This window comes from Chiloscyllium plagiosum, unplaced genomic scaffold (genome assembly GCF_037043375.1).
Source record: "Chiloscyllium plagiosum isolate Xiang-an unplaced genomic scaffold, Cpla_swu_hap1 HiC_scaffold_26, whole genome shotgun sequence".
Lineage (NCBI taxonomy): Eukaryota > Metazoa > Chordata > Chondrichthyes > Orectolobiformes > Hemiscylliidae > Chiloscyllium > Chiloscyllium plagiosum.
The window spans coordinates 42,754,213-42,766,792 of NW_028270164.1; the positions used below are offsets into that span (position 1 = coordinate 42,754,213).

Below are 12,580 nucleotides of genomic sequence, written 5' to 3' on the forward strand. Positions count from 1 at the left end.
ACAGAATGGATGCAAATGATAATTTAACATTAACCACATGGTGGCACTGTTGTTCTAGTTGGTGAAAAATGCTGAAGAATGCATCACAAACTGCATCATTTCTTGCCGAGCTTGGGTGTTGGTCACTGCTTCTTTCTGAAATGGAGGACAGGACAGGCAAGTCATCTCAAGTTTGTCAGTTTGCCAATGCAGTGAGAGCTTTAGAATAATTTAAACAACTTTGTTACATTGGCTTCTCTACACTGATGGAAGATAAGGACATCTTGTATTCCTGGTTCATCTTTTTGACAGGTCTTCTGTCAGAATAAACAGTTTGATTGTTTGCGCGGACAGGATGTGAGTGGGCTAATTTGGTAACGGGTCACTACCATTACCTGGGACACCTGTGCCAAAGTAGGTTTGCTTTACAGTTTAGAATCATAGAATCATCACAGAACCCCTACATCGTGGAAACAGGCCCTTTGACCCAACAAGTCCACACAGAACCTCCGAAGAGTAATCCACCCAGACCTATAGGATAATATAGGATTCCCCAATTATCCTATATTTAGCACTGACTAATGCACCTAACCTACACAGTCCTGAACACTATGGTCAATTCACCTAATCTGCACATCTCTGGGCTATAGGAGGAAACCCACGCAGACACCGGGAGAATGTCGGTGTGGAGTTGCACAGTCGCCCGAGGCTGGAATAGAACCTGGGTCTCTGGCGCTGAGAGGCAGCAGTACTAACCACTGAGCCACCATGCCACTGTTTCTGTTCTGATGTCAGAAAGATCCACTTGGTTAATGTTCCTTTCATTGCTGCCTATTTGCGGGTTATATTTGCTAGATTTTGAAAATTCGATTTTCCACTGTATTAGTCTGAATCCATGGGGAGAAATAGATTACTTGTTCTCAGAAAGTGTTACTGGACTCAAAACATGAACACTGATTTTCTCTCCAGATACTGTCTGAACTGATAAGTTTTTATAGCAGTTTGTTTTTATTTCAGATCTTCAGCATCTACAGTATTTTGCCTTAATTTGATATATCAATTAGGATTGGTATACATTTGTTATGTCATGACCCCGATCTGAGCTCATGAGCCAACGACTGAGAAGAGGCTCCCCTACAGAGTACACCTCTTTGTAGATTTATGATTCGTAGAGAAGTACTGAATAACCTCGAAACCAAAGAGTCTGAAATTACTCGAGGAACTGTAGTATTCTGCTACTGCCCTTAACCTGCAAACTAAAAGCTTTCCCTCTTCAATTTGACTGGATTACAACCAATGTTATTTCCTGCCAATTAAAAGGAGGTTCAGGAGTTAGATACACAGGCAGTGGATAACGACAGTAAATTGTTCACATTTAGCAGATTCTGCCCCTGACACTGACAGCAAGCTAAATCTTTTTGTTTGCAGTGATAAAAGTTTGCTGATTAAAGCAGAATTGTGCTCAGCGCAAGCAGAAAACATTAGCAACTCAAATCATGAAATAATAGCATGAACTTCTATGGAAAATATCAAGAAACAGAATTCAATTCTTTGATCAATCCTCAAATATTGTTTTTAGATAATCAGAAATGAAACAGAACTGAACAATGCCAAGCAAAAAAGTTACAGCGCCTCAAGATTAAAAATAAAACAATGACTAATTTTCAAAAACCCACCTGTGGCATTTAGAGTGGGAGTGGAATGAGTCACTCAAATGTACCAATTAACTAACCCAAGATAGTTCTACAATTAAAAATTTTTCAGAGTGGGAAAGCAGGAACAATGTTGTCCATTTAGTGGTGAAGGATAATACAATTACCACCTAATGATGGTTAAATGCTACTGAACAGCAGAGCAGTTATTGGAGAGCAATAGACCCAGGTGTTGTCACTTATCAATTCACTATGCTTTGAAACAAGCTGTATGGTACAAAAGATCAGATAAGCCCAATTATTTAGCTTGGACCTTCTTGTGCAATATCACACCTACACTTAATATTTAGGTTGCACTTTTAAAATAAAAATATGTTCTTATTTTGCCAGAGCTTAGGATAAAAGACAGATTTTGATTCGATTTACTAATGAGAAAGAGAGACAGATGAAATCTCACACATGCTCGCATATGGATGGGACTCCAAGTTGCAAGTGGCAAGACCTTGGCAGACAGAAGTTTTGCCACCAACAGTGGGATAGAGCAAACGTCAAAAAAAATCCAAGATCAGAATCAGAAGATTGAACACTGGAGAAGTGAGAGCAGGGAGATAACAAAATTAGGTGGATTAAAGCCAAGGATAAGTTGAAGACCAGCTTTTGGATTTTAAAAATTTGAAGAGCAGGAGCTGGTTTTGAACTTTAGGTCTACTGAATGCCTTCACTTAAGTGCAATCATACAACCACTCCTCCCAAGTGTTGAATAATTTAAAATACCAGAGAATCCATTTTATTTGAGCAGAAATTAACTGCACAATGTGAGTGGGTTAAAGGTTTAAATGGACACCAAAAGCAAAACCACTTGACCACCCTGAAATTTTTCAGGAATCCTAACTGCCACATGCCCAATTAAAAACAAAATATACGAAACCTTCTGTTTGCTCATCATAGTAGGCTATTATTCAGCCAAGAGCCTTCTTGAATAAAGAGGGTGTGGTAGCAGGATGGCACAATCTTTAAACTGTAGCTCATTTCCTTGGAGCTGATTTCAAATAGTCTGTTAAGGCTTGGGTACAGGGCTCTGCATACAAAAATTGGAGAATGAACTACAGAATATCACGCTGTAGAAGATCATGCTATGGAAAACTCAACTGTTCAGCAGAAAACTTGCATAATGCAAGCAACATCCACAATTCAATTGCATTATAGCCAATTAGTGCGGACACTAAGCTCTAACCCTACCTCTTAATCCTCACATGGTCGATGGGAAAGCAATCACTATTTGAAACTTCATTTTGAGGGGGAAAGGGAATAAATTGGTCATTCAACCGAACAGGTTCCAATCAGGAATAAAGAAGTTGCAAATGCGTTACTCCAAAGCAGCATCACATTACCTCCTTTAAGTTTTGAAAGGTACATACATGTCATGAAGATTGGACAGGGTACGGAAGAAGAACAAAAAAACCAAACCCTCAAAATTTATTTTAAAAAATGTTACAAGGTGTACTTGTTTCAACCATTCAGTTTCTACAGTTTGCATTACATTGCACAGATATGGTGAAAAATCGAACAACAATTCAAAAGAACTTGACAAAGAGGATAGAATTGGTGTCTGCTGGGCTCTCTGAAGTTAAGACTTTTGCAATAAATGCTTTAGGTTTTATACTTAGATCAGTACTCAAATATTTATGTAAACCTTAAGATAAAATAATCACAGCTTGAAAACCATTTGAGCCTACCTAGAGGATGACAGAGAAAGCATCTTTTGCATTGTGCTCGCCATCTTTTCCTTGCTGAGACTGAAAGCATCTTTTGTAAGACAAACTGCTTCTTTCGTAAAATCCACAGTTATCAGCAGAGCTTCTTTGGCAACATCCTTTGTTACAGTCAATGGAGTTGAATCAACATCCTCAAATGGAACAGTATCAGCCTGGACATTGCCACCAGATGATCTGCTCTCTCTTTGTGGGTCTAAAATCAAAGATGTGCTTGTAGCTAAAGTGGGGTGAGAAGTAGAGTGATCAATGACATCGCCAGAACGTTCAACCTCTAGTGACTCCACTGCTTCAAATGCTTCCTCCACAAGTCCTTTTTCTAGTGTTTGAGTTGCCATCTCTTCACTGTTAGAAACAGGAGCACTGCTCACAAGCATACCATCTTGTGACAAAACACCAAGATCTAATGAGGTTGCAATACTTAAATCCCCATTGTGAATCCCACTGTCATCCATAGAAGTAATGGTATCGTCCAGTTGATCAGTTGTTGCTCTGTTCAAAGGCTTGACCTCCATGGTCAGACTCTCTTTACTTCCAGAAGGTGAAAGTTCTGACTCAGCCAGACTTGTGCTTTCAGATTCCTGGGATTTGGCATCATAATGTCCAGTTGGTGCAGGGTGAAGCAGTAAAGCAATTTCTGCACTCTTTATCAACAACCCTATGCAAGTACTGCCATATTTAACTGGGTTTTTAGTCCATCTTTCCACATCCTGACGGAGGTCCTCCTGTAGCTGAATGAGATACTCCTTCAGTCTGAGTAGAACAAGGTAATGGTAATGGTTTATATGTGCTTTTACATGGGCAGTGCTGTACACTAGAACATGTACATCTGCCTCAGAATCATCCTGTTCGCTGGCTTCTCTCAATTTCCCTTCCTCTCCAATTCCTTTAGAAGATCTCAGCACTTCTGCACCCATAAAATCTTGCTTTGTATTGGCTTGCAATCCATTTCCAAGGGATTCTTTGCAGCTGGACAAATTGAATTTATGGCCCAAACTCGTGTTGCAATCCTCTAAATCAATGCTACATTCAGATGCTAAATGACTGGATAATTCCTTGGCTTTCTGAAACTTAGATGGTTGAGACACCCAAATGGAGAGGGGAAATGCATCCACAAAGTTCAAAGGCTTGCCCTTCGAACTCTCCATACCCTCGAAGTCCAACCAGAGCAGGGAAAAATGGAGCGACCAAATATCTGCAGCTGACAATGTCTTTAATACATCATAGTTGCAGTTTTTTTGAGTGTATATTCTATCCATATTGATTTGTTGTTCAAAAGCATGATGAAAGAAAACATTTTGCAGCACATCAAAACTGTCTGCACATTTGGGGAACTCTTTATATGACACATGAAAGAATTCAAAGTCTTTGAAAGCTTTTAGCACCAGTTGGAGATCAGAGTGTGTGCAGTTTAGTGAGTGACGGGTATTCGTAGCCACAACATCTGAAGTCTGAATGGTGAGGTATTGTGGTCTGTCTGGATGAGCAATTATCTTCTTGTCCACTGGAATAATGAACTGCAAAATATACAGAAAAAGTATATGATTAATTTTTTTGGGATCAAATTATGAAGCCAAGCAAATTCTGAGCAATGGAGCACATTACCTTAATTTCTATTGTATTACAGAAAACTAGTCATTTAATTATTTCGACTTCCCTCCTCAACAAAATCCTTCTATTCAGAGGGTAGAAAGTCTTGCTTTGACTCTAGAGTTTAAACATTTTTTCATCTATTTTGAACTTTACAATAAACATGAAATTTTAATAGTGAAGCAAACAGCAAAGCAAAACTTTACACTGGTACATGTTCTGTTGGTAAACTCTCATTACAGTTCTGGCAAATTGTGATTTACTACCCATCCAAGCAAGTTATGATCATTTAACCAAACTGCATCTTTTTAGTGATTTAAATCCAGAAAGCTCTTTGTTATACACTTTGGAGAATGTAATGTGGAAAAATGTGAGGCTTTGCACTTGGATAAGAAGAGGGCTAGAGTATTTTCTAAATGGGGTAAGGTGTCAGAAATCTGAAACATAAAAGGGACTTGGGAGTTCTAGTTCAGGATTCTCAAGGTTCACATGCAGGTTCAATTAGCAGTTAGGAAGGCAAATGAAAGGTAAACATTCATTTTGATGGGGCATACAAGAGCCGGGATGTACTACTAAGGCTTTGATCAGACTGAGTTTGGAAAATCATGAGCAGTTTTGGAGATGATGTTTCCACTATTAGGAGAGACGAGGATCCAAGGGTATTGCCTCAGGAAGGGATGACCCTCTAGTCCCAAGATCAAGAGAAATTTCTTCATCCAGAGGGGTGTGAAGCAATGGAGCTTATCACATTGGCTTTGGAGTTCAAGTGATTGAGTGTAGCAAAGACAGACATAGATAGGTTCTTGATTAGTAAAGGCATCAGGAGTTACAGAGAAAGGCAAGAGAATCAGATTGAGAAATTCCTCATTCCTGATGAATTACTTATGTCCAAAACATTGATTCTCCTGCTCCTTGGATGCTGCCTGACCTGCTGTACTTTTCCAGCACCACACTCTCGACTCTGATCTCCAGCAACTGTAGTCCTCACCTTTTTCGTGAGAAACATATCAGCAATGATCAAATGGGGGAGCAGACTTGATGGGGTGCATGGCCTAATTCTGTTCCTATATCTTATCGATCCCTTATGGAAGGAGTGTATTCTTGAAGGTACAGTATCAGGGCTATAAAGAAAATTGCTGCCTGTGTAGATTTCTCAAGAGAATGGATTGTGACTGAAATATGGTGTACAGTTGACCAAAAAGTGTTATTTAAAAATGTGAAGATAAAATTTTTGATTATGAACAAATGATCTTCATACTTTGAGTGCCATGAAGCAATTAACGTTAAGAATTGTAGGCTTCGAATCACTTATCGATCAGGTTTTATTGTACAGTTGCTAGCAGTTACACCAGATCATGGCAAAAAAAAAAGACACCCCTCAGAATACAACACTTCAGCACTGATTCAAGAACCTACATTACACTGGGACCATGATATAATGTAATGTATTGTAGTGTAGAAGTCAGTATACTATAGGTCTGTTCTGGACACAGAAGTTTTATTTAAATTTCTCTTTGCAGAACATATTTAAAATACTACAGAAGTATAAATATTATCGAATGACAAAAACTGGCCAGATCATAGATTCACAACCAATAAGACTGTAATCTCATCATTAATTAAATTCACATTCAATAGCAAATAAATACCAGTCAAACCTGCACTGATACCTACACATTCTCTAATACAAAAATACATATACTAAACTGTAATAAAAAGTTTAGACCATGGTCCAGAAGGTGAAAATCATTGATCAAGTCAAGGAAGCTTCTACATAAGTATTTATTTTGAAGAGCATGGGGATCACGGAATCATCCTTCATGGATGCTTGGACATATTGAGAAGAATATTCATAGAGATAGATAGGAATCTAGCAGAAAGAAATTCAAATTTTGTTCTCATTTTGTGATTTGAAATTGGTTTGCTTATATCATTTCAAATAGTTCAACAGTCTTCTGATCCCTAGCAACAGATTCCATCCCTCTGAGATCAAGCCAATTTGTTTGCAACCTTGGTATTGCATGACTTTGGAGAGGAGCTTCTCGGTCATGTGTTTATAGTTCGCTGAAGACAAATATTTTGTCAAAGCTTTTTAATCTTATAATCAGAATAGTTCACAAGAATACAAATTTAAGGGGAAACCAACTTTTATATTGCATGAGTGGACAATGCTGATTAGTTGACAGTGGACTCTACTTCGGAGAGACGTTTAAGAGAGACATTGTGATGGACAACGTACCAGTTAACAATAATTCACAGTTCACTGCCAGGCTGTGTCTATATTTTAGGTCAGGCATGTTGCCCTGACAAATAAACCAGTGAATGGCTGTCACCTATTTTATTAAGTTAAAATAGGCAAGTACATATACAAGTTCTTTTTGTTTGCAAAGAACAAGATTAGGGGGTTAGATAGGGTTGACAGTGTGAACCTTTTCCCGCGTATGGAGTCGGGTATTACAAGGGGGCATAGCTTTAAATTAAGGGGGGGTAGATATAGGACTGAAGTTAGGGGTAGGTTCTTCACTCAGCGAGTCGTAAGTTCATGGAATGCCCTGCCAGTAGCAGTGGTGGACTCTCCCTCTTTATGGGCATTTAAGCGGGCATTGGATAGGTATATGGAGGATAGTGGGTTAGTATAGGTTAGGTGGGCTTGGATCGGCGCAACATCGAGGGCCAAAGGGCCTGTTCTGCGCTGTATTCTTCTTCTGTGCATTAATATGTACCCTCCAGTATATGCAAGTTCATCACATTGCCAGTCCAACTGAAGATCTAACCTTCGTTGCCAAAGAACATTACGCTACAATCAGATTATTTAGAAGTTGTACAATTGTGGAACCAGATCTAACTTTTGATACTGTTGAGTGTGTCTGGCTGGGTACCATCAGGACCTTGCTTGCTGCAAAAGGTCAAAGGGATATGCCATTGGTAACAATCTGCCAGTTATTTTGGGAAACATGGCCTCCATGCCTGGCATCACAGTCTTTGCATTTTCCTGTATTAATTCAACAACTAGTGAGAGTCATTGCTTGCTTATTCCTTGACTCGTCAAACAACTTAAACCAAGCTTGGCAGATAACTGTTAATCATCATTAATTGGTCCATTTCACCCAGCAATGTCTCACATCAGCCAATCTTCTGACGCAATATAAATTGTGGTTTATCGTCAAACTAGTTTTCTTAATACCTAATCACTAATGCAAAATGTTTTTTGTTGACAACATTCAAGTTCTATACTTCAAAATGGTCAGGCTATATTGACTAAGCCAAATCTAACATATGAAACAAATTTAAATAACATGTTAACAGAACTTGTGGAGTAAACCATAACAGAACTGAAAACTTACTCCCTCTATAACGGGCCTCAGCAACCCTTCCCCTCCACCCCAAATAAATCATATTCCTACAGGATTTCATAGCATATTCTTGTCAAGTTTTAAACACTAACTTGAAAAATCTTTAGCAGCAACTAACCTTCAACATGAGTCCATTCATACAAAAGTCAACATGTTCATCCACTTTCACAGAATTATTCAGTTTATAGATGGCTTTAAACTGTTGTAGTGTCTGATACAAATCCAAAAAGAAGGAGTTCATCCACAGCATGCTGACTGGATCCAGTGTAAATTGCAAGGTATTGAGATTTACATAAAGATTAGGAGAAGGCACTGTAAATGGGACAAAAGGATATAAAAGGAAAGCAAAGAATAACATATTGCTTCAAGCTAACATGATGGTAAAATACAGAATCTAATGAAAACATACTGTCATATTCTGATAAAATGTCCATGACACTTAGTGCACCCAATAGTTGGTATATAAACTGTCCCAGTAGACTAGTAAACAAATAGTATCAAATACAGAACAATGAAGGTGCCCAACATGTATGCACCATACAGGTATGCTTTTGTGTAAACTAATTATAATGTTTCACATCAACAATTGCTCTTAAGTCACAAATATTACATGTTGTTGGCTTGGCCTGTTTCATAGCCTGAATTTGAAATGTGAGACAAAGTTAAAACAGCTATTTCCAAATCAGTTTGCTCTCAAAACACTAAATCCCAATCTACACTGTAAGCGTAAATAAGAATAAGCATAATTAAGAATAAATGTAAAGGTTGATGGTTAAATTGAAGGGTCAGGATTGTAACACATGGTCCTCAGAGGACTGCCAACATTTCAATGGGAGGATATTAAAAGGATATCCATCAATAACCTACCCTCCGCACTACCTAAATATCCAGAATAATTAGATAGTTTCTATTGGCAGTCCAACCTTTGGGAGAAGATGGCAATATTTCCGTACAGATTATCAAAAATCAGGAGCCAAACAAAGACCAGTGTTAGAAGGCATAAAAACATTAGGGAGCGTTGCTGAACAAAGAGACCTTGGAGCGCAGGTTCATAGCTCCTTGAAAGTGGAGTTGCAGGTAGATAGGATAGTGAAGGCGGCATTTGGCATGCTATCGGTTATTGGTCACAGTACTGAGTACAGGAGTTTGGGAGGTCATGTTGCGGCTGTACCAGGCATTGGTTAGGCCACTGTTGGAATATTGCATGCAATTCTGGTCTCCTTCCTAATCAGAAAGATGTTGTGAAACTTGAAAAGAGTTCAGAAAAGATTTACAAGGATGTTGCCAGGGTTGGACGATTTGAGGCTGAACAGGCTGGGGCTGTTTTCCCTGGAGCGTTGGAGGCTGAGGGATGACCTCAGAGGTTTATAAAATCATGAGGGGAATGGATAGGATAAATAGACAACATCTTTTCCCTGGGGTGGGAGAGTCCAGAATTAGAGGGTACATGTTTAGGGTGAGGGGGGAAAAGATATAAAAAAGACCTAAGAGGCAACTTTTTCCACACAGAGGGTGGTATGTTTATGGAATGAGCTGCCCGAGGAAGTGGTGGAGGCTGGTACAATTGCAACATTTAAAAGGCCTCTGGACAGGTATATGAATAGGAAGGGTTTGGAGGGATATGGGCAGTGTGCTGGCAGGTGGGACTATAATTGGATTGGGATATCTGGTCAGCATGAACAACTTGGACTGAAGGGTCTGTTTCCGTGCTGTACATCTCTATGACTATGACTAGACAGAGAACACGGTTAACAAATGATTGCTCAAAACTAATTTACCCACACAAACTTGTCAGCTGTTGATGAATTATGTATACAATCTTCAACCAGTATGATTTCCATGGAATATTTCCATTCTCTTCTCAAGACACTACCTCAAAAAGGAAGCATCTTCAATAATTTAGTTTCTTAGGGACTTTAGACTGATCTAAATATGGGGTGATGCAAGGCTAAAGTAATTCACTGCTGAGAACTTACAATCTGGAACACACTGCCTATAAAAAATGATGGCAAAAACAGACGATACAGAATTGGATTTATGGTTGTAAAAGAACAAATGTGCACGGCTATGAGGAAAAGACAGAAATGAGATGAATTGGATAGCTCTTTCAAAGAGATAAGAGTTGAATTTCCTCCTGTGCCATTTCATGATTCTGTGAAATGCCTCAGAAATACAATCATGCAACAATTAATATTGCACAGCTGCAGATGAACAAACACCTTGAAAATATTTCTCCAGCTGCATGGTGCACACAAAATGGAGTGAAGCTGCTTGATCTGTTCACTTCAATTAGATGTATAGAGAGGCATAATATTTATTCCTAATCCATTACAACTACAGTATGAAAATCAACACCAGCTTGTCCCATCACTGTCAATTTGTCAATCTCCGATCTGTTTTTACTTCTGCAATAGGCATGTAACAAGATTGTCACCAAATTTTACCAAATATGCAGAGCAATTATAAAACAGGACATATTGTACAAGACAAATGATGTCAAACAAGTGACGAACAAGAATGACAAATTCACTATGTATTTGTTGAACTTACTATTTATAATAACCTTACCAGGAAATTCTTTACTGTCAGGAAAATAGTATTCAGTGAATTCAATGTGAATTGCTGACATGCCAGCTGGAAGATGGTATGACGTCCTGTTGCAGGAAAGTAATGTTGTTGGCTTCTTACTGTGCTGACCTGCAGCTGAGACCTTAAATAAATTGAAGTATCAATATTCTATTGATCAAAATATCCAAATGGATCATCTTTTCTCTTTATTAAACCACTTCATTACAAAACCTTCTCCAGGATGGTGGTGATTTAATGAATCAATAAATGAGTGATATAGACAGACAGAAAGCATGATAACCAATGATATCAACAGATATCATCTTCCCAGAGTACAAGAACACAAATTCTTCCACTGATTAGCATTCAAATTTGATTGATGTGGAGCAACCTGGAAGGAAAGTCTGGATCGTAAACAAAATTTTCACCACAGCCCAAACTACTGCCCACCATCTAATCAAAATACAAAGTAGGGTGCTGAAAAAAAAATGGAGTAACTAAAAAAGAAAGTGAGTATTTTCATCTGGTAGTCACCATCCAGTTCAGGTTCTAAATTACACTTGCACATCCTGGATCACACCACTGACTATATTGAGGAAACACATCTAGGAGTGATAAGAGTTACTTCCTTTCATCACTTAAAACTGTCAACAGTTCGGTGCTGCTTTTCCCAGAAGATAATCAAAACAGAGCTTAAAAATGTGTTGCTGGAAAAGCGCAGCAGGTCAGGCAGCATCAAAACGAACGGGAGAATCGACGTTTCGGGCATAAGAAGAGCTTATGCCTGAAACGTCGATTCTCCTGCTCCTTTGATGCTGCCTGACCTGCTGCGCTTTTCAAGCAACACATCTCAAAAACATTCAATGTCAACAAAATAGCTAAGTAGATACCAGTAGTATTAATGGAGATCTTCAAAATCAGGCACCAGCACCGAATAGAGCTTGACAAGCATGTAAAATGCAGTACAAGCCTATCACAATCCCAAGGCCACCATAATAGTATCAACATTCAAAATGTCTGGGATCATTACTTCTTCAGATTAATAACTCTTCAGGGAAAGGCCTATTCAAAACTTTAGGTCTTTGTGACATTAAGACTAGGCCAATATAACTAAAATGTTTTATCCATCAGCTGGTGTTTGCTATTAACTAAGGTTACCAGACAAAACAGAACTGGCAGCAATTACAATTTTCCATTTAAAGTCATTACCTAAGTCTCTTCTAACTTGTCCTTTGCTTCTACATGGTCCTCTGAGGTCAGTCTATGGCAAGAACCTCCAAACTGGAAATTAATGCTGGCAATGACACCGCAGGGTACCGCAGTGCGGCTATGTGGTTGCATGGCCGAGGGGAAACGCCGGTCATTACTACCACAACAAGAATTAATAGAAAGGAGATGTTCCCTAATTTGAAAATTTAAGTAGCAATTTCCAAGCTCATACAACCAATAGATGTGTTGGTGTCAGCAGCATTATACACAGATCAAAATCAAACACCCGCTCCTTACCTGATAAACATCCAGGTCATCAATGCGGATGACCACACAGCTGGAGAGCAGCCTGTTCCATGGGGGTTGCCGAGAATCGGAATTAGCAACTGATGCTGACTGATCACTTGCACGTCTTTTGCCAGCATCTACCTTTCGTGTTGGTGACCCTGATGTCAAG

The 12,580-nt window shown here is 38.9% G+C and overlaps 1 protein-coding gene across 3 annotated transcripts in view; it reads right to left on the bottom strand.

Moving 5' to 3' along the window:
- Nucleotides 1-12,580, bottom strand: part of bltp3a (bridge-like lipid transfer protein family member 3A) — a 123,972-nt gene that overhangs the window by 31,205 nt on the left and 80,187 nt on the right. For all 3 annotated transcript variants that reach the window (XM_043716922.2, XM_043716921.2, XM_043716925.2), the window contains exons 11-14: nt 12,421-12,569; nt 10,915-11,056; nt 8,465-8,658; nt 3,368-4,920 (exon numbers count right to left, since the gene is read on the bottom strand). In XM_043716922.2, coding sequence (XP_043572857.2) covers nt 3,368-4,920; nt 8,465-8,658; nt 10,915-11,056; nt 12,421-12,569 — 2,038 coding nt within the window. The remainder of the gene's footprint in view (nt 1-3,367; nt 4,921-8,464; nt 8,659-10,914; nt 11,057-12,420; nt 12,570-12,580) is intronic.